At 32.5% G+C, this 21,857-nt stretch overlaps 2 protein-coding genes and 1 pseudogene across 2 annotated transcripts; all 3 read left to right on the top strand.

Annotated features, from left to right (window-relative positions):
* The first annotated feature begins 6,811 nt into the window (after positions 1-6,811).
* Positions 6,812-10,867, top strand: LOC130813600 (cytochrome P450 736A117-like; annotated as a pseudogene).
* Positions 10,868-12,958: 2,091 nt separating this feature from the next.
* LOC130812986 (cytochrome P450 736A117-like) lies at positions 12,959-15,749 on the top strand. Its single transcript, XM_057678655.1, has 2 exons — positions 12,959-14,076; positions 14,667-15,749. Exons 1-2 carry the CDS (start codon positions 13,129-13,131, stop codon positions 15,288-15,290), a joined length of 1,572 nt encoding a protein of 523 aa, XP_057534638.1. The 5' UTR covers positions 12,959-13,128; the 3' UTR covers positions 15,291-15,749.
* Positions 15,750-16,355: 606 nt separating this feature from the next.
* LOC130812989 (cytochrome P450 736A117-like) lies at positions 16,356-20,535 on the top strand. The gene is made up of 2 exons (XM_057678659.1): positions 16,356-17,635; positions 19,362-20,535. Exons 1-2 carry the CDS (start codon positions 16,703-16,705, stop codon positions 19,977-19,979), a joined length of 1,551 nt encoding a protein of 516 aa, XP_057534642.1. The 5' UTR covers positions 16,356-16,702; the 3' UTR covers positions 19,980-20,535.
* Positions 20,536-21,857: the final 1,322 nt, after the last annotated feature.

Genomic DNA, 21,857 nt, shown 5'->3' with positions numbered 1-21,857 from the left:
CGGTTTACATTCACCCATGTTAAATTTCTTGAGAAGGTCTTCTGCATATTTCTCTTGTGATAGAAATATTTTTCCTGGGCTTTGTTTGATTTGTATGCCAAGGAAGTATTTCATTGTACCAAGGTCTGTCATCTCGTAATCCTTCATTATAGCCTTTTTAAATTCTTCGATCATCGTTGGGTGTGTGCCTGTATAGATTAGATCATCCACGTACAAGCATAAAATGAGAAAGTTGTTACCTTGTGTCTTGATGTATAGTGAAGGTTCACTGGGACTCTTGATGAAACCATGCTGGAGAAGATAATTGTCGATGTTGCTGTTCCATGCTCGGGGTGCTTGTTTGAGTCCGTACAGAGCTTTTCGAAGGCGATATACTTTGTCTTCTTGGCCTTTGATGACGTATCCCTGCGGTTGCTCAACGTACACTTCTTCTTCGAGTTCTCCATTTAGAAATGCTGATTTGACATCGAGTTGAAAGACTGGTAGCTGATGTTGTGCTGCTAATGCCAGGACTGTTCTGATTGTCTCCATGCGGACAACTGGTGCATATGTTTCGTTGAAGTCGATTCCTGGTTGTTGCGCATATCCCTTTGCTACGAGCCTTGCTTTGTACTTGTTAATGGAGCCATCATCATTATGTTTCACCTTGTAGACCCACTTGAGTCCGATGACTTCCTTATCTTGTGGTTTGTCTACAAGTTTCCATGTGTGATTCTTCTAAATCATTTTGATTTCTTCGTTCATAGCCTCAATCCATGTTTCTACTTGTGTTGCTTCTTGAAATGTTTGTGGCTCACTAGAGAAGAGAGCCATCATTGCTTGGTCACAATGGTAATCTTGTAACCATGATGGCGGTTGCCGATCTCGTGTTGATCTTCGGGCTTCTTGATGTTGAGGAGTTGAACGTGATGTTTGGCTTCTTGAGCTTGGGAATGATCTTGTACTTTCAGATGTACTTGGACTCGGAGATGATGGGTTTATTGGTTGGTCTGCTCCGTCTTCTTCACTTGGATCTCTTAGGAGAGTATCTCCTTCGCGAGCTTCAGTTTCTTTTTCTTTCCACGTCCATTCGGCTGCTTCGTCGAAAATTACGTCTCTAGAGATGATTAATTGTTTAGATTCAGGCTTGTAAAGGCGATATCCTTTTGTTTCGTGACTGTATCCAATGAATATGCATTTTTCTCCCTTCTCATCGAGCTTTTCCCGATTCTCCTTCGGGATGTGGGCATAAGCTACGCATCCGAACACTTTGAGGTGTTCTACTCTTGGCTTTCTCTTGTGCCAGGCTTCATATGGCGTTAAATCCCTAACTGTTTTTGTGGGAGATCTATTGAGGATATATACTGCCGTGTGAACAGCTTCGGCCCAGTATCCTTTGGGTAGATGTTTACCCTGCATCATGCTGCGGGCCATCTCTGCTATAGTGCGGTTTTTCCTTTCCGCGACACCATTTTGTTGTGGTGTACGCCTTGCTGTAAGTTCTCTTTTAATCCCATGCTTCTTACAGAAACTGTTGAATTCGTTGCTTGTAAATTCTCCGCCACGATCCGTTCTAAGAATCTTAAGAGAATGCCCACTTTGATTTTCTGTGAGGGCTTTGAATTCCATGAAGTGGGAAAAAGCTTCTGATTTTTTCTCCAGGAAATATACCCACATCATGCGGGAGTAGTCATCTACGAACAAAAGAAAATATCTTTTTCTGCCAAGAGATGGATTCTTGGTAGGACCCCAGATATCTGCATGGAAAAGCTCTAGAGGAGCCTTGGCCCTCCAAGGTGCGGTAGGAAATGGCAATCTGTGCATCTTGCCATATATTCAGCCTTCACAAATTTTTCTTTCATTTTTTATTGATGGTAGTCCAATTACCATTTCTTTTTGTTTTAATAGTTTTAGACTATTAAAATTTAGATGCCCGAATCTCAAATGCCATAAGGTGGATTCATCATTTATTGAGCTTAAAGCCAATTTTTCTTCAAATGGCAATTTTAATGGGAATATTTTGTTAGGAGCCATTTCAACCGTTGTTATTATCTGACCCTTATTTTTATCATAGATTTGACATTTGGTATTGTCAAATTTAACCATATATCCTTTTTTAATTAATTGGCCTACACTTAATAAATTTTGTGCAAGTCCGGGAACATAAAAAACTTCATGAATCAATTTTGATGAGCCATTTTTTGTTTTAACGGCGATTGTTCCTTTTCCGGCGACATCTTCTTTTTTACCGTCGCCAAGTGTGATGTGTGTTTTAACATTTTCGTCAAGAGTGACAAAATAATCTTTATTGCCAGTCATGTGGTTTGAACAACCACTATCAATATACCATATGTCACTTACTTTTTCTTGTGCATTTAATCCAGTGTAAAATATTTGCTCTCCGGAATTATTATTTTCGGAATAGTTTGCTTCTTTTTGTCGATACCAACAATCTTTTTCGAGGTCAGTGTGTTTTTTACACCTCTTACATTTATACCGACAATCATTAGTATTGTGGTTAGTTTTCTTACATAATTTATAATAAAGGTCAGTTTGATTATTTAATCGATTACTTTGATTTTTAAAATTTCCTTTCCCTTTGCTACAATTAGTTGATGTTTGTCCTTTTTCATAATTTTTACAATGACTATTTTTATTTCCACTATTACAAAATTTTAATTTAGCTTGAAATGCTTGTTCTAGTGGTTCTTTGTTAAATCTTTTTAATCTATCTTCATGTGCAAGTAGTGATCCCATTAATTCGGGCATACTTAATTGAGATAAATTTTTCTTGTTAACTTCTTCTATTGTTGTGGCAATAATGTTATATTTTTGTGAAAGACTCCTTAATATTTTTCGAGTCACATTTTCATCTTCTATTTTACCACCATTTGATCTTATTTGATAAACTATATTAGTGACTCGGTCAAAAAATGAATGTATTGTTTCATTTTCTGTCATTAATAGATTATCAAATTCTCTCCATAGTGATTGGAGTTTAAAAAGAATTACCTCTTCGGAACCTCTGTATTTTGTCTCCAGGATCCTCCAAGCCTCCGTAGCTGTTTTTGCAGGCATGATCGTTGTAAGTATTGCCTCGTCGACTCCACGATATAATAGGGATAGGGCATAGTTATCCCTTATCCTATTTTGTTTATATTGTTTTATTTTTGTTTCATCCCAAGATGACTCTTTAGTGTCATCTTTGGGTGGTTGCTCGTAACTTTCTTGTACTAATTCCCATAAATCTTGGGAGATAAATATTGACCTCATTTGCATAGCCCATTGTTCATATTTTTCTCCCTTAAATGTGGGAACCCAATTAACTTGAGGGTAATTAGTGGTTGAGGTCATTTTTTATTTTGTGGTTAGAGGTTTATTTTATTGTGGAGTATGTTGGTTAATGTGTTTAGGTTGTTTGGAGGTCTTGGTTTTAATTAGCTCTTGATACCAAATGTAGGAAAATTTAGATGGTAAAATAGTGAATGAATTTATTTGGAGAGGAAGATGAGTGAATATGTAGAATGGATATTGTTCTTCATTGCACAAAAAATTGATTACATCAATGGGTATTTATAGTGCAAGTTTACTAAAATATTTTAGATATTTTTAATTTTTTAATTACTTTTCTAGGATCTTCCATTATATTAACTTTGATATTTTTATTTTTTAATTCTTTAGTTTAGATATTTTTATATTTAATTAAAATCCTAGATTTTTCTAGATTATTTTAACACTTCCACCTTAGAATACTTTTTATTTTTGAAAAGTTTTTATCTCATTTTTACCCCTTAAAACCCCTTTTCTTTTAATGTACCCATTTTCTTTTATTTATAATTATTTTTTCTCTCATACGTTCAATACAATCATTACTTCATACTACTATTTAATTAAAACAATACCCACTACAACCTATTACTTCCAATTACAATCATTACTTCACACTACTATTTAATTAAAATAATACTCACTACAACTCAAAGATTCTATCTATCTTAATATGTGTGAAAAACCCAGAGTGGAAAATCAAAAAAGAACAGAGGGGGTATTTTTTGATAGGGTAATTATAGATTATATAATGTAGAAAACAAAAAAAAATTAGTTTTTATTAGTATATTTTGTGGTTATGTATAAAAGTAGTTATAAGCAAATTTAGTAAAATGAACTGAGGTAAAATTAAAGTCATTGGAAAGTATTCACTACTATTTTTGTCAAGTTCATTTTCTTTTGACATGAATAAGAATACAAACAAATAAAGTTTGTATTAGAGATTAATCCCTTATCCAATATTATTGATGAGTATTGGTTTATATAAAACCTAAGAATATATTATTTTAGGCTACAATTAAGAGGTGCCTTTGACTAAATTGATGGAAAACAATATTAACCTAAATTAGAGGATTATGAGAATATTACATAATAATAAAGATACTAACAAGATTTACAGGATATTGTCTAACAGTTTGAATAAGATTTTTTTAATACTTTTTATTTAATTTTCAAAGATTAGTATTTTGTAAATTTTAGTTGGAAGTTTATAATAAAAAAAATAGCAGGATTTAAATAGAATTATTCGCTCTGTATTGTAGCATTTGCTATAAGGATAAAATTTGATCAAATTAATAAAAGAAAAAAGTAGGTAAAAAAGTGTAATATAAAGATAATTGAAAAGATAAATTGAATGGACATATAAAAATTAAAGAAAGAGATTAATTTATACCTAAAAATAAAAATACAACTATAGAATTCACTAAAAGGAAAAATGAAATAAAACACTTATAATTAGACCTGGGAAAACGGTCGGTCGATCGGGTTTTGGGTCGGATCAATTTCGGTCGGGTCATTTTCGGGTCGGGTCAGTTTCGGATCAGGTCAGTTTCAGGTCAGATCACTCTGGGTTTCGGGTAGGTTCGGATTGACCCAACGGGTTACCATAAAACATTAGAATATCCAATCGACTAATTCAACATAAAAAAAAATCATTAAAATGTCTAAAAAAAATCATTAGAGAAATTACATGTACGATTTTCAAAAAATAGTTGGTATGTTAGGTTCATTTAAGTGCATGAAGAATAGGGGAATTAATACTTATTTTGAAAGACTTGTAAGATACGCGCTTTATAAAAGTTATTTTGTTTATTATAATTGTAACGTTAGATAAAAATGACGTTAAAATTATCTTCACAATTTTCATGTTGGAAAGATATACAACTAACTAAGTACTTATTTCGTCTTATAAGATACGTGTTTTATAATTTAGGGTAGCGACATTCGTTTTTTGAAAAGCTCATTCAAACGTGCGAAACGTTCGTATAAATTATATTGATTTGCTTACTGAAATGTAGAAGAATTAAAAACTCATTTGACTGATTTAACAAGATACATGTATTCAATTAAGATGATTATAACGTCCTGTTTTTAAAGAAAAATAATTACGATGGCTAAAAAGACGTTAAATACGTGTTTTTTGAGATCTATTGATGAGTTTTAGGGTTCAAGTGATATACTTAATATGTTGAGATACTTTGAAAACTAAAATTTTATTTGAAATGAATTCTAACATTGAAATTACTCTAAAAATTGATATTAAATCGGTCAAAACGAGTCGGTCTCCGGTCGGATAATTATCGGGTCGGTCATGTTTCGGATTAAGTCGCTTTCGGGTCGGTCGGGTTCGGATTTTTTCGGGTCGGATCCCGGGTTCATTTTCGGGTCGGATCAAATTTTCCCAGGTCTACTTATAATGTATGGGGTACGGGGTACTTGTATTGTTAATGAGGGATGAAATGAAGAAGCCATATGGGCTTGTATGGCTATTGGCTCCATTCAAATAATTACATCATATGCCTCAAACCTATGATTCTGTCGCACGTTTTTTATGACTCAATTGCACGCGATTGTGTTTATTTATCCTTATATTAAAAATCAAAGTAAACTTTAAATAGTCTTTATTTCTTGTTTGATAGTTGAAATTGGGCATATAATATATCGCTGGAAAGGTCATGAAGTCTAATTTCTAATGCCGTAAACCTTTCATTGATGTGATTTTCCTATCAAAAGTTATAACCAAAAGAGTGAACACGTATCAAATTTCAGCATAAAACTTTTGCATTATAAATACTTTTTTTTCTTTTGCTCCTCTTCTTTCAACCGAACTAAAGTTATAAATTTTTTGAAATAAAAATTTAAATATTAAATAAGTAAATAATTTTGATCCAGACGCACAAATTGTGCAACTTGGCCGAGGTCGAATCATACGAAATGTGCGACTAGGTACATTTTTTGATTTTTTTTTAATTTCTTTTCAAACTAATATTTCTTTTTTTAATTTTGTTTTATAATTAAAAATAAATTTAAGGTTTTTTTGTAGAGCAATTATATTATATATAGGTGGTGACAAAATGAAAAAAATAACGACATTTAAAAAGCGGGTAAAATTATAAGATCCAAAGTTAAGTAAACAATCAACGTCATGAGGTACAATTGATCAAATAGGAGCTAAAAGTGATATTATTAATATAAAATTTGATCTTATTAATATTAAATCCTCAAAATTCCTTATTTATATTAGTTGAACTAATGAAAATTTAATTTAAATATATCTCAAACCTATATTACTCATAATCACAAATTACCATTAAAATAAAAGGGATAATACATAGAATAATAATAATAAAAATTTATAGCGATTAATTAAAATAAAAAATGAAATAAATTAAATTTAAAAGGGGTATAGAAGAGAAATTTTGATATGCAGGACAACATAAAATCTTTGAGATTTATTCAATTAATGACAACAAGACACCCACCTACTCACGCATATATAGCAAAGATGATTTGTGAGATTTCATTTTCCAATACACGACCTGAATATTTAAACGATAACAGGTAATGTAGTGGATTAAGGTGTAATTAGAAACTAATCAGTGTGATTTTGCATCATAATGGCCAAATATATCATATTTAATAAGTAAAAATCTCGATTTCACATATTTAAGTGCAGTTAAATGACCCCATTGCTAACTATATGGATCGGACCCCAACTTAAGTGGCCACCAATCCAATTTCTAGCATTCCAAAAAATTGATAGTATGAGAAGGAAGAATCTAGGAATAAGAGAAATCTAGCAATCAAGTATTTTTGACTGGTGAAATTTGAACTTATGACATTCAACTTACCCGTAAAAAATGACATATTGTAATACAAGTTTCTATTCCATAAAAGACAATGCACCATAAAAAAAACGACTTTGTTTCTTTATACATTACATGCTATAAAATACATTATCATTTATCTCATGGACATTTTTTTAGTTTTTTTCTAAAAACAGTGTCGTTACTAACAATTTTGGCCTCTAGGCGAAAACTAAAAAAGGGACCATTGTATAAGCTAGTAAAGTTCAGTTTTTTTGTTTCAATTATGCATAATATAATTTCTCTTTTTTCCATCACATCAATGTTAAATAAATATACGAATTTAAAATCATATAATGATAAGGTGTAAATTATAATTAAAGAACTGATCTTTAATAATAAAGATTAATTCAATTTGCGAGTTGCACCTTAAAACTACCTTAGTAACGATCGTGCTAAAAAATATGCCTATAAATTATATACAATATAATTGTTATGTTTCTTTACACAAAGGAATCAACTAACAAATGAGTTGTTGTATTATCATTCAACAATTGATGATGAACATCATCTCCATGACCATGCAACCCTTATCATTTGTACCATTAATTTTTTTGTTGCTCTTTCTCTACATTAATTGTCATAATAAAAAAAGACATGTTCCCATAAAAAACTTACCACCTTCACCACCAAAACTGCCAGTTATAGGCAATATTTATCAGCTCAGCAGCTCTAACCCACACCATTCTCTCCATTCATTGTCTAACCAATACGGGGACGTCATGCTGCTTCACCTCGGCAATGTGCCAACACTCGTTGTCTCTTCTGCTGTTGCTGCTCGGGAAATCATGGTTACCCATGATTCTGTATTTTCCAACAGGTCTTCTCTCTTGCTTATCCCTTCTCTTCTTTTCTCTCAAACCATCAATTTTTTTCCTTTGGTTCAACTTAAATCACATGATATGATTATATTCTTTGAAATGAGAAGGTGCACGCTATTTTAGTATAAATTAAGTTCATGTTTTACACTTATCGGCCGATCTCCTGAGAGATTAACTCATTAAAGCTTAATGCTTACTTAATGTATCTTTAATGCCTACTTAAATTATCCTTAATGCCTGCTTACAGGATCCTAAATGCCTAATTGATACCTCTTTACATCATTTTTAATGTGTACTTATAATATTCTTAATGTCCACCGAGTAATAAGCGTGTAGTACTTACAAATATCTTAAATTCCTATTTACAACATTCTTAATATTCACCGAGTAACTTACTCTATATTTTCCTTTATGGCAAACCCAATTAGAGATTTTCTTTCAAAGATATTGTTCCTCATAAGAGTTTGTTTTTACACATTATTGTAACTAATTTTCACTGATAATTATATCTTATAATTGAGTTGTACTGAATAAAACTGATTTTATTAATAGACAATAGTTTTTACTGAGAGTAACTAATTTTTACTGATTAAAATTAATTACTTAATTTTTCTACGGTAAAATAAACAAATCCTAAGTTGATACGACTTTTATGTATTTATGTATTTTCATGTGAGACTTTTGAGTTATCATTTATAAAATAAAACTTAAATCACATGATTATATTCGTGTTAAGATATGACTCTTTTATTAATTAAAAGTAAAAAAAAAATTATTTTTCGACAGGCCAATGATAAAGAAAGCGAAGAAGTTTTTCTACGATTTCAAGGACATTGGAACAGGACCCTATGGGGAATACTGGAGGCAAATGAAGGGTATATGCGTACAAAACCTCTTAAACCATAAAATGGTTGAATCTTTTGGTAGACAAAGAGAAGAAGAAATCAATATTACACTTGAAAAAGTCAAACAATCAGCTTCTAATCCAATAAATTTAAGTGAATTGTTCAAAGATTTCACAAATGATATGATATGTAGGGTGGTTTTTGGAAGGAAATATGGTGAAAATGAAAGTGGTCTAAACTTTAATAAGTTTATGAAGGAATTTGCTTTGGAGATTATTTTAATTGGCTTGCTTGGATTGATCGCTTAAGAGGCTGGGACGCTAAGGTTGATAAGATTCTTAAACAATTTGATGATTTCATTGAAATGGTTATTAAGGATCATGTGAATGATGGTGGTAATAATGCTGAGAAAATGAAGGATTTTTTGGATGTTTTGCTTCATGTTCAAAAGGATGATACAATTGGTGTTACTTTTGACCATGTTGGTGTCAAAGCAGTCATAATTGTAAGTATTTATTCATTTTCCACAACAAAATCATTATTTCAAAGCAGTCATACGTTAGTTATTCTTGTGAGATCAGGTTGTCTCAGCATATGAAAAATGCACAAACAACGTTACATATGCTCAATACTATTAGCTAGCCCATAATGTTAATTCCAAATAGGAGAAAAGGAAAAAATTTGGAAGCATATGTAATATTTACAAAATTCTCCCCTTCTTTTTCGTTCCATAATTAGTATCTCTTGAATTGATATGGCGTACTCTTATGTACCAACTAAATACTCTATTTTGCTTTTAGCACGGAGATTAAGAAATTGAATATATCGAGTAAAATTAGTGAGATTCTCCAGAAATAAAATAGAGAATATAGAGAGAAAAAAGTGGTGAAGTCATATCGAAAAAATTAAAATAAGACAAATTCATTATGACAGACTAAAATGAAAAATAGGAAAAATTAAGTAGGACAAAGGAGTAACATGTGGCACTTTGCAATAGAAATTGTAGGGGAAGGAAAGGCATGTATGGCAATGTTAAGAAATCAAATCAATCAAAAGCTTAAACTGATGGTTGAGATGTTCCAATATGTTACATATTCTAACAAACTGATCAAAATTGTTTACACTATTTGTAATTAGTATCAAAATGTTAAAAGTGTCAAGTGATTAATGGTAAGGTTGGCCTATTCTCTACATTGTCTTACACCTTGAAGTAAATGTTAAACACAGAATATGTTTGCTGCTGGGACTGATACCACTTCAGCCTTACTAGAATGGGCAATGGCCGAACTTTTAAAACATCCCCAAGTCATGAAAAAACTGCGAAAAGAGGTCAGACAAATCACCAGAGATAAAATGCAGGTACAACAACAGAATTTAGAGCAAATGAATTACTTGAAAGCTGTTGGGATGAGTTATCCCACATCGATAAATTCAAAATGGTGTGCACACTTTATAAGCTATTAGAGACCTTCTTCCCATTGCCATATGGTTTTGGGATGGTATATATCTCCTTGACTTATGAAGTGTGTGCACTTGTGTCCCCTCGTTAATATGCTGGCACTTACAATAAGTCCAACCTAATTTAATAAAAGCAGTGATCAAGGAGACTATAAGACTTCATCCAACGGTTCCTTTGTTAGCCCCCCGCGAATCAACTCAAGACACTGAAATCAATGGTTATCATATTCCTGCTAAAACATCAGTTCTGATCAACGCTTGGGTGATCCACAGAGATCCGTCTGCTTGGAATGAGCCTGAAAAGTTCAATCCAGAAAGGTTCCTACATTCTCCAATCGATTACCAAGGGGATGACCTTCAGCTCATTCCGTTTGGTGCAGGAAGAAGAATTTGTCCTGGGATATTGTTTGCTATGGCAAATACTGAGCTTTTGTTAGCAAATCTAGTGCATAATTTCGATTGGAGATTACCTGAGGGAGTAGGAACCCAGAATTTGGACATGACTGAGTGTTTTACGGTTAGTATGCACAAAAATACTCCTCTTATAGCTTATGCAATACCTCATCTTTGATCCTTCAAGCTAATTTATGCCCCTGCATATTGCTACTATGGGTTAATAAAAGTTCTTTAAGCTGAGATGTTAATGTATTCAGAATTGAGATGTTATAAGCATTATCGATGTTGGGTTCCATTAAGTTCCTCTTGTTTCTATGTTTAAAATTAGCATGCCATAGCTCACTATGGTTGGTATTTGGCAAAAGCAAAAAGTCGTTTGCGTTGACGGTAAAACCTCTTTTTCGATCATAATCGAAACTGTAATTTTGCACTATATTGAATATTACATATACATAAAAATGTACGTCTATATTCATATATAAAAGTATATATACAAATAATATACTTCCCCCGGATTTTATTAGTTGCTACAGTTTCTGTAGCAACTACTATTCATCAACTGATTTTATTTGGTATATATTTCTCCATGTATAATGTAAAACACAGTCAAGTGGAATCTTGTTTAATTCGTCTTAATACGTATTTTTATAAAATTAACTTTTTAGAATTATTTATCATATGAAATTAAAGACATTAAAGATTAAAATTGTGCATTGAATAACGTAAAAAATAAAGGAAGTATATAGTTAACAAAAAAGGTTGAGAATTTTCTCTTGTGGAGTGTTATTTGTAGATAGTGGGGAGTTAGAATTTTGAATTTGACGGAGTTAAATAGTCTATATAGTAGCAAACAAAATAATTATAGTGAAATGATTGTATAAGAGTTGAAATTATTTATATAAAAATAAGCTCTAATTTTAAGCTTTTGTTACTATTGCTTTGATCACTAAATTTTACATTTGATTTATTATAGTTGATCATATGATGAAATTATATAATTGGAGTATAAATTAGTAACATTGTTTGGATGAGAAATTAGGAGGGAAAGAATAAGAAAGGAAAGGGTAAGGGACGGAAGAGAAAGTAAGGAAAGGAAATGAAAAGAAATTTTCCTTGTTTGTTTAAGAGGAAAATAATATAAACGGATATAAAAAAATAAGGAGTTAATTTCTTTTATCCAAATCCCTCCTCTTTAAATTTGTTATTCAAATAATAATAGAGCCTTTATCCCAAAAGAAACACCATTAAAATCGTTATTTACTGCAATAGGACCTGCCTTATTACTCCCTCCATTTTCTTTTGTTTTTCCCGTTTATTTTTTGCACAGTTTTTAAAGCAAATTTTAAACTTTAATATCTCTAATACACATAATAAAAAAATTATAAAAAATAGATAATAAAAAAGTATACATTAAAACGAATCTAACGAGATCTTTAAAAATATTAATCAAATTTCTCTCTACTTAAAATGAAATATTCCAAATGAGAAGACTATTAGAAAACGGAGGGAATTGTCGTCCTTGTCTTCTAAGGATATATTTAATTGTACAATTTCAGAGTTTCTTGTCAATGTCTTTGCTCATTTACAATTTGTGGGCCAGTGCCCAGTAGCCTTGTATTTCTCTCATTTTATGTACACGAATCCTCGTGCGGCCATGCAATGGATGCACGGAGGATAAACACCAATGATACTCGTATGTGCTTTTGAATTTGTGAAATAACACATACTGAAATGACGGTTTTATTGATGCTGAGTACAGTATATATTGGTTTTCATAAAAATTATTAGAGAAAAATGTCAAAAAGCACATAATAAATTTTTGTTTTCAAAAAATACCTAATAAAAAAATTTTGTCAAAAAATACCTAATAAAATTTATTCTTTTTCAAAAAGTACCAATTAACGTTTTTCTTCAGTTAACCGTCAAATATAACGGTTGACTGGTCAAAATCGAAAATTCTTCTTCCATATCTTCAATTTATTTTCCACTTCAATTTCCTCACTGTCTTCTCCTTTATTTTTTACTCAAAATCGAAGTTAAATTGGAAAAGAAATTGAAGATGAGGAAAAAGAATTTTCGATTTTAACCAGTCAATCGTTATATTTAATGGTCAACTGAAGGAAAACGTTACTTGGTACTCTTTGAAAAAGAAAAAATTTTATTAGATTGTTTTGGCAAAACTTTTTTTATTAGGTACTTTTTAGAAAAAAATTTTATAAAGTATTTTTTCACACTTTTCCCAAATTATTAACATGTGGCCACAAAATCAATTTATAATATAAGAATAGACTATCATCATATTCAGTATATATCGTTCACAGAAGCTAATGATTAAGGTAAAGGAAGATCGTCCACAAAATGGTCCAAAACTGGTGACTATTTTAAATACTTGCCCACACAGAGCACACAACAGGGCAACACAAACAAACACTGCACATGGTTCTTACTATCATTCAACCATTGAAGTTGATCACTTCATTACAAGCCCTGTCCCTAGTTTTACCTTTCATTCTCTTCTTGTTCTATCTCCACAGATGGCATCAACAACGAATCCATTTCGTAAAAAAATTCCCCCCTTCGCCACCAAAACTGCCCCTTATAGGTAATATTCACCAACTTAGCACCCGCCCACACCGCTCTCTCCATTCACTATCAAACCAATACGGAGACTTGATGCTGCTACACCTAGGCAGTCTACCAACGCTAATCGTTTCCTCAGCAAGGACAGCTCGAGAGATTATGGTAACCCAAGACATAACATTCGCAAATAGGCCAAAGTCAAAAAAAGCTGATAAGTTTTTCTATAATTACAAGGATATTGGAACAGCACCTTATGGGGAATATTGGAGGCAAGTGAAGGGTATATGTATACAGCACCTCTTGAACAACAAAAAAGTTCGTTCCTTTCGTAGAGAAAGAGAAGAAGAAATCACGCTTATGATCGAAAAAATTACACAATCAACATATTTACCTGTTAATTTGAGTGAATTGTTCAAGGATTTCACTAATGATATGATATGTAAAGTGGTGTTTGGAATGAAGTATAGTGAAAAGGAAGGTGGTATGAATTTCAATAAGTTTATGAATGACTTTACTGAGTCTTTAGCTGAGTTTTGTTTCGGGGATTTTATACCTTGGCTCGCTTGGATTGATGGCGTAAGAGGGTGGGATTCGAAGATTAACCAGATTTTTAAGGAATTTGATGAGTTTGTTGAGAGGGTAATAAAAGAACACCAGGATCGTCTAGATAGCTACGGAATGGCTGAAGATGGTGATAATATGAATGAGAAAGTGAAGGATTTTGTGGATGTATTACTTGATTATAAGAATGATCACAATGCTGGTGTTACTATTGATCATATTGGTGTCAAAGCAGTTATATTGGTAAGCATGCATTTCACTTAATTTTCTAGTGCAAATGTTGAAGCATGATTTGATTTTTGATTTGGGGTATGGTCGGGGATTCCCTACAGGCAAGGGAAACTGGGAATTAGTCTTTGGTATAGGGGTGAGAGGGTGAAAGGGAAAGCCTTAAACCACCAGGTTAACACATGATTCTAAGTTAAAGGTGATGTATTATAACTCAATCGATCTAAGAAATTCAAGGACTTCTAACAACCATAAGTACACATGAACATAATTGTTATTTTACATACATGTGAATCTTTGATGGTTTTCTAGAACTAATATGGTTTGATTCAGTAAAACACAATTCGCTAGTTAGTTCGCCTTTTGAATTTGTGATTCGCTCAAAATAGCTCAAAAATAGCCTAAATTCGACCAAAATTCGCTTTTTTCGATTTGCGATTTGCAAGACGATTAGCAAATCACGTGACACTGGTTTGAATGTATAATTTTGCTTCACTTCTCTGTATTATAGTTTAAGGTGTAATGTGATAAAAGGTAAGATTAGCATACTTCTATTTAGTACTACCTCCTCTCTCCTTACTCAATGATGTAACTATTAAATACAGAATATGTTTGCCGCGGGGACTGATACAACTTCAAGCTTACTAGAATGGACAATGGCAGAACTATTAAGGCATCCACAAGTTTTAGAGGAGCTTCAACAAGAGGTCAGAAAAATTACCGAAAACAACACATGTGTGAAAGAAGAGGACTTGGAGCAAATGAAGTACTTAAAAGCCGTGATCAAGGAGACTCTACGACTTCACCCTACAGTTCCTCTATTAGCTCCCCATGAATCGACTAAACATACCAAAATTAATGGTTATCACATTCCTGCTAGCACAACAGTCCTAATCAATGCTTGGGCAATCCACAGAGATCCCTCTTATTGGGACGACCCTGAGATGTTCGTGCCAGAAAGGTTCCTAAAATCTCCAACTGATTATCGTGGGCATGACCTAAATTTCATTCCGTTTGGAGCAGGTAGAAGGATTTGCCCAGGAATATCATTTGCCATGGCTAGCACTGAGCTTTTAATAGCAAATCTTATACACAAATTTGATTGGAGATTACCTGACGGAGTAGAATGTTCGACTTTAGACATGAGTGAGTGTTTTACGATCAGTATGCACAAAAATACTCCTCTGCTTGCTACTGCATTACCTCCTACTGCTTGCAGGGAACTCTGATACACCAGAAAAATACTACTACTGAACAGTTCAAGAAAATTGAATGAGTTACTTAGCTTAGATGTTTGTTTATGCAAGGACAAGCTAATTTCATGTTTATGCAGTATACTTTTAGCATTCCCCTTCCTTCAATTTCATCTTGCTATTAGCAATAGAATTAATCTCGGATATAATCTTGGTTGTGACATTCATCTCGATTCTTTATATTCAACAACAACAACCACTACAACATTCCATTACCCTAACACCATTTAGTGACTACCACAGAAGGTGAGGTTCAGAGGGCCAAAGATCAGATGTACGCAACATTACCTTTGTTAGTAATAATAAAAAGATTATTTTAGATAAACCCTTGGTACGTAGCAGATGTTATCTACACCCCAAACATTAAATGACCATTAATAAAAAGTTGTCAGACATTTAATTTCACAGTGAAATTAGCTACAACTATAAATCCATGCATTATTTTAGCTTGTTTTTTTTTTCTTTTTAGAAATCACACAAAATGACAAAATATTTATAATATGTGAATGGATCAATATAATGAAGAAACTGATGAAAGTTGGTGATGAGAATTAGAGAAAAATACTAGCTTATATTTCTAAAAAAAATATAACAAATATAATGAGATGGATTAAAATATAAAATCATAGAAAATTCAAGTAGAGGAATGTGCATGACATCTGAACCATTATAGTGGTTTGGAATGTAAAAAAAATATGAAAAAATATAAAAAATATAAAAAAAAAATCAAGGACCAATAAATGTAGAAATGAAAACAAATGCAAGTACTAGACGATTAATGTTGAAGACTTTTCAACCATAATACAAAAGAAATGAAGGACACATTGTCACAAATTTGGTCCATCATGTGTGGCTCATATTTGTGTAGGACCAAAGTCGTCCTAACATTTTTACGTCATCATATAATAGCAAATTGTTGGATAACTATTACTCCCTTCTATTCAGCTTATGTGTCTCATTTTTTTTATGGTCAAGTCACCTTAATTGTCTCATTTCTATTTTTGGTATGAGTTTTTGATTTTTATGCCCTTAGTAGCTTTATCCTATTTTCAATTATACACTCTATTACCCATACTAATTTTCTTTCCTTACGTTAAAAACCCATAATACCACTCTCTTTCCTACCCTTAGGGTCCCACTTTTGACTCTCCTTACAATCCGTGAAAAGTCAAATGGGACTCCTAAGGTGAATAGGAGGGGAGTACAATAAAGAGATGGTTACTAGCGCTCGTTATTTTGAATAATACTTTTAACCCCTGTTAACTTACGTCCAAAATCTGCAACTACACTCAATGTCATGATCTATCCAACATCAACAATACACCAGTTCTTCCCCTTCCAAAACTAAAAATCTAATCATATTCCGAAAACACACGCACACACAAAACATGCTCGGAATTGAAGAGTTTGAGTTAATTTGGAAGAACTCTTTCACAATTCTTCCACTCATACTCTTCTTATTCTTCCTCTACAAATGGCTTTACACAAAATCATCTACTGGGAAAAGATTACCTCCTTCACCAAGAAGGTTGCAAATTTTAGGCAATCTTCATCAGATTGGAACTCAACCTCATCGTTCTCTCCAATCCCTGTCTCGACAATATGGGGATCTCATGCTCATCTACCTAGGAAAATCACCATTTCTTATAGTCTCTTCTTCAAAAGCAGCAACCGAAATCATGAGAACCCATGATGTAATATTTTCCAATAGGGCAATAACTACGACAGCAAATAAGCTTCTTTATAATGGCAAAGATGTAGCAGCAGCTCAATATGGTGAGTATTGGAGGCAAATGAAGAGTATATGTGTTCTTCAACTATTAAGTAACACTAGAGTTCGATCTTTTCGAAGTGTTAGGGAAGAAGAGATGACTCTTATGATCAAAAAGATCGAACAATCATTGCTTTCAGTAGTGAATTTGAGTGAAATGTTTATAAGTTTTACGAATGATGTTATATGCAGGGTGGCTTTTGGGAGGAAATATAGTGGGGATGAAAATGGTATCAATTTTAAGAAGCTTTTAAATGAATTTCTAGAGTTGTTGGGAAGTTTTAGAGTTGGGGATCTTGTACCATGTTTGGAATGGACTAATTGGATTAGTGGGTGGGATTCAAGGGTGGAGAAAGTTGTTAAAGAGTTTGATGAATTCCTTGAACAGGTTGTTGAAGAGCATGAAAAGAAGGGTCAAGGTGAAAGAAAAGATGGGATGGGTGAAAATGGTGAGAAAGTAATGGACATTGTAGATGTTTTACTTGATGTGCAGAAGGAGAACACAACTGGATTTGCAATTGATAGAGATGGTATCAAAGCTCTCATACTGGTAACAATTCTAGTTTGTTTTGATTTGTTAGATGTAAGATTATATTACAACCTGCTTGGATGGCTCATTATTAAGTTTGTGTTACTATATAACATATTCTTAGGTTTCAACTATCAGCTTAAGTTTTTGGTTGAGTTGGCTTCTACAGTTTCTTCATATTATTCGGCTCATTTTTCATCTTTGTTATCTTATATCAACCATAGACCATAGTCCACTTCAATGAATTTTGGAAGGAGGGTTGAGAGGAAACACCATCATCAAACCAAACACGAAAGGAATAGTAGCAAAATATCAATGCGAACGAACACATACAGATTAATGCCACCGAATACTGACCCTTTCTCCAACCAACAAAACTTCTCATTTGTATATGTCAAGGTACCAACTCAACCAAAAGCTTAAGCTGATGAATGAGGACCCGAGATATATAATATACTCTAATACACCTCTTCACATGAGAGCCCTTTGGGCTAGAATTGTGGATACAACACAAACTCTCCTCATATTTGGTGTTGAATATTTCACTTTAAATGAGAGAGATTCAAACCCGTGACCTCTTGCCAGGCTGGCTCTAATACCATGTCAAGAAATTAATTCAATCAAAAATTTAAGTTAATATTTGAGACCCCAGTACAACTCTGAAATTACATTTACTTCTAAGAATACAGTTTTTTAGTTATTAATCACACTTCATTTTTGCTCTCCTAAACATTATTATTAAAATCACGATTTTAATCTATGATTTTAAGATTTTACGATCCAAAAATAAGCGAACAATTCGAATCATAAGTAGAATCGTAAGTTGGTACAATCTTATGATTCTAATTAAAATAAAATTTGTAGAGTTAAAATCATAACACGATCCTACGATTTGACGATTCGATCTACAAATTTATTCTTAATTTTTCTTATGATTTAATGATCCATCAATATAAATTTCATATAATAAATTTTTCAATGGTACGAAGACTTAAACTATATATTATAAAATATTTTTCTATTTCATTCCTAAAAATAAAGTGAAAGAAACTTTAACTAATAAACTAAAACTTTTGAGATGAATAATTATAATTAGGTAGCAAATCTAAGTTCATTATAGAATCTTACGATCCTACAATTCAATTACACCGATTTGATTCTACAAGCCTGAATGATTTCAAGTAGAATTACAATTTGAACAACTTTGCTCCTAAACCCTTGCAATTTGGCGCACTCAACTAGCTCTCATATCATAACAACTACTCTTAAACGCGCTACAATGGATTCTTTACAAGAAAACTGTAGAGTCATATAGGCGGAAACAAAGCATCATGCAATCCCACTTCCTCGCCTAATTTGGAGTATGAAGGATTTAAGAGTTGCTGAGAAGGTGCCACATTTTTTGCAGTTACTAAACAATTTTGTTGGGTATTGCTGATAATAAAATTCATAGTTCATACGTGATACCTTTCCTGCTTTTGGATAACCAAACAACCCCTACAAAGTTGCAATGAGTGACTACTCTTGCACACAAACACGATGATCCATCCTAAAATAAACTGGTATTAAGAGAAGTAGCCTATCAAATATATATATTAGTCAATCTCTCTAATTCTTCGATGTGGGATCACATGTGGGTTATTTTTCAACATCATCATTATTTAAGGCAATAAACCAAGTCAAGTAATGACAGTTAAATTGAATCTATTCAGTGAATTCCTTAATTTAAACTCATTGAATCATACAGGATATATTTTCTGGGGGGACTGACACAACATATACAGTGCTAGAATGGGCAATGACAGAGATGTTAAGAAATCCTAGAGTTATGAAGGAATTGCAAAGAGAAGTCAGGCAAATTACCGGAGAAAAATTATACGTAAATGAAGACGACTTAGAGCAGATGAAGTACTTGAAAGCCGTGATCAAAGAGACTCTTCGGCTGCATCCTCCAATTCCCTTGCTAGTACCTAGACGATCACAAAAAGACATCAAGATAATCGGTTATCATATTCCAGCCGGTGTATCAGTTATAACCAATGCTTGGGCAATCCACAGAGATCCAGCTTCATGGGATGAACCTGAAAGGTTCAATCCCGAAAGGTTTCTAAATTCTCAAACCGATTTTAGAGGACAAGATTTTGAGTTGATTCCATTTGGAGCAGGAAGAAGGATATGTCCTGGGATTACATTTGCAATTGCTAATAATGAACTCGTGTTAGCAAACCTCGTACATAAGTACAACTGGAGGTTACCTGATGGAGTACAAGGTGATACTTTGGATATGAGTGAATGCATTGGACTCACAAAACATCGGAAGACTCCTCTTCTGGCAATCCCAACTCATGGGACTGTAGATATTTAAAAAATTATGTGCACTTCTACTCTAAAAACAGCAGATTAGCTTTAAAGATTATAGGAACAGACCACATATGTAATAATGATCCTTGCTCTTTACACCTTTGTATATGATAGAAAAAATCATTAGCTACTTTTCGAATCTCAACCACCCCTCAATTAAAGTGGAATATTGAGCGCCGGATTTAAGAAGGACATGTAGACATGTGTTGTATGTCCGCATCCATATTTCTAGCCCCAAGGACTCTCGTGTTTAGAGGCGTGTTAGAGTATATAACATATTCTGGGGCGTCAACCATTAGCTTCAAGTTTTTGGTTGAGTTAATTCCTTAACATGTGCAAGTCTACTAACATTTGGTGTTAGTATTTCTATGAAACTTTGTGGCAATAAGTTTATGGATCGCCCGGTCTACATGAGAACAATAACATTTCATTATTTTGATGCCATAAAGTGGCTTCCATTTAACATGAGGTATGGGGAGTTGGATGTGCAACCTTACTTTTATTAATAATAAAATTAATATAAAGGATGTTTCCAATTGACCATTGATAACAAACATCAATTTCAATTTCACACACGTAAGTAATCACATGATTTTAAAATTTATTCTTCAAGAGTAATATTGATTGAAAAATCTCTTGATTACATTGATGGTCATGCTTGTCCAACTTCAATCATCTTATTTTGTTCATGAAATTCATTCCAATGCATTACCATTGGAAATGTTGTATTAGGTGATAATAGAAATTTGTAAAAAAAAAAATTTTTTGTGATCAAAGTTTCATTATCAATGGGAATGATATGAAACTTTTGATGAAATTTTACACTACAAATCATTCCCATTACCGCCATTTTGTACCATTAACCAAACAGGCTGAAAATGTAATGGAGGATCTAATGGTTAGAATTGCTGGATAGAGGAAAATAAGAATTTTGAGATTTTATTTTTTATTCTAAAATAGGTGTCAAAATTTTAAAATGAGTAATTGAGAAAAGTAGCGGAGAAGATTCTAATACCCAAAAGTGACAACTTTGTGATATAATAACATTAATCAAATTGCAATCAAAAAAACAAATTAATCAAATTAAAGAGATAAGACTCCTTTTGGCACACGGTTATAAATAATGTAATAGGAATTAGTTTTTCTGCTATTTTTCATAAAATGTGTTATGTTAATAAAGCTCTTATTTTTAAATGTGTTTTTTAAATAATATGTCATCACCACCCAATAACTCTTCCTAAATTGATAATGCCAAACATCAAACCAACTCTAAATCCTCTTTTTTCTACTATAAATAGAGAAGGTTATAGGTCGATTCTAAACCGAATCTGACTAGATTCGAACTATTTTTGGTGGACTCATACCCGACTCGTATCCTTAGGGGTCTAAATTTTGAACTTAGATCCTGACATGTCAGATTTGATGGGTCTAAGATCCTAAACAGATCCTAAATAGATCTAAATTCAATTATTCATAGTCAAACTTTTTCATACTGTAAAGATTTTATTAGTACTAAAAAGAGTATATAGGTTGTATATAACTCTTAATTGAGTCCAAATAAATATAGAAATATGTTTTGAGTGAAATAAAATTTGGGTTTCATTAGTATTAAAAACACTAGATCCTCATCCAAATCCATTTAGTTTTTTTGGACTCAAACAAGGCACTATGTACAGGTTCTAAAAATTTAGACGTAAACCCTAAAATCAATAACAAATCTAAATAGATCCAGTAATATTCATGATCATTCCCAGAGTTCACTTTGCCTTTTAAATACTGGCTAAAAATTGCAACAATTTAGGGAATTACCAAACAAACAACTCTCACAAAGTATTAGCCTAATTTAATTTTTAATTTGTGACATTGTATTTGTCTTATTTTT

The sequence above is a fragment of the Amaranthus tricolor genome, chromosome 5 (genome assembly GCF_026212465.1).
Source record: "Amaranthus tricolor cultivar Red isolate AtriRed21 chromosome 5, ASM2621246v1, whole genome shotgun sequence".
NCBI classification, from domain to species: domain Eukaryota; kingdom Viridiplantae; phylum Streptophyta; class Magnoliopsida; order Caryophyllales; family Amaranthaceae; genus Amaranthus; species Amaranthus tricolor.
The sequence above is the reverse complement of the archived record's forward strand: the minus strand, read 5'-3'. Positions and strand labels throughout refer to the sequence as shown.

Coding starts and splice junctions, on each gene's coding strand:
- LOC130812986 (XM_057678655.1), top strand. CDS start 13,129: ATGGTTCTTACTATCATTCAACCATTGAAGTTGATCACTTCATTACAA. Junction 14,077..14,666: donor GTGTCAAAGCAGTTATATTG/GTAAGCATGCAT, acceptor TATTAAATACAG/AATATGTTTGCCGCGGGGAC.
- LOC130812989 (XM_057678659.1), top strand. CDS start 16,703: ATGCTCGGAATTGAAGAGTTTGAGTTAATTTGGAAGAACTCTTTCACA. Junction 17,636..19,361: donor GTATCAAAGCTCTCATACTG/GTAACAATTCTA, acceptor TGAATCATACAG/GATATATTTTCTGGGGGGAC.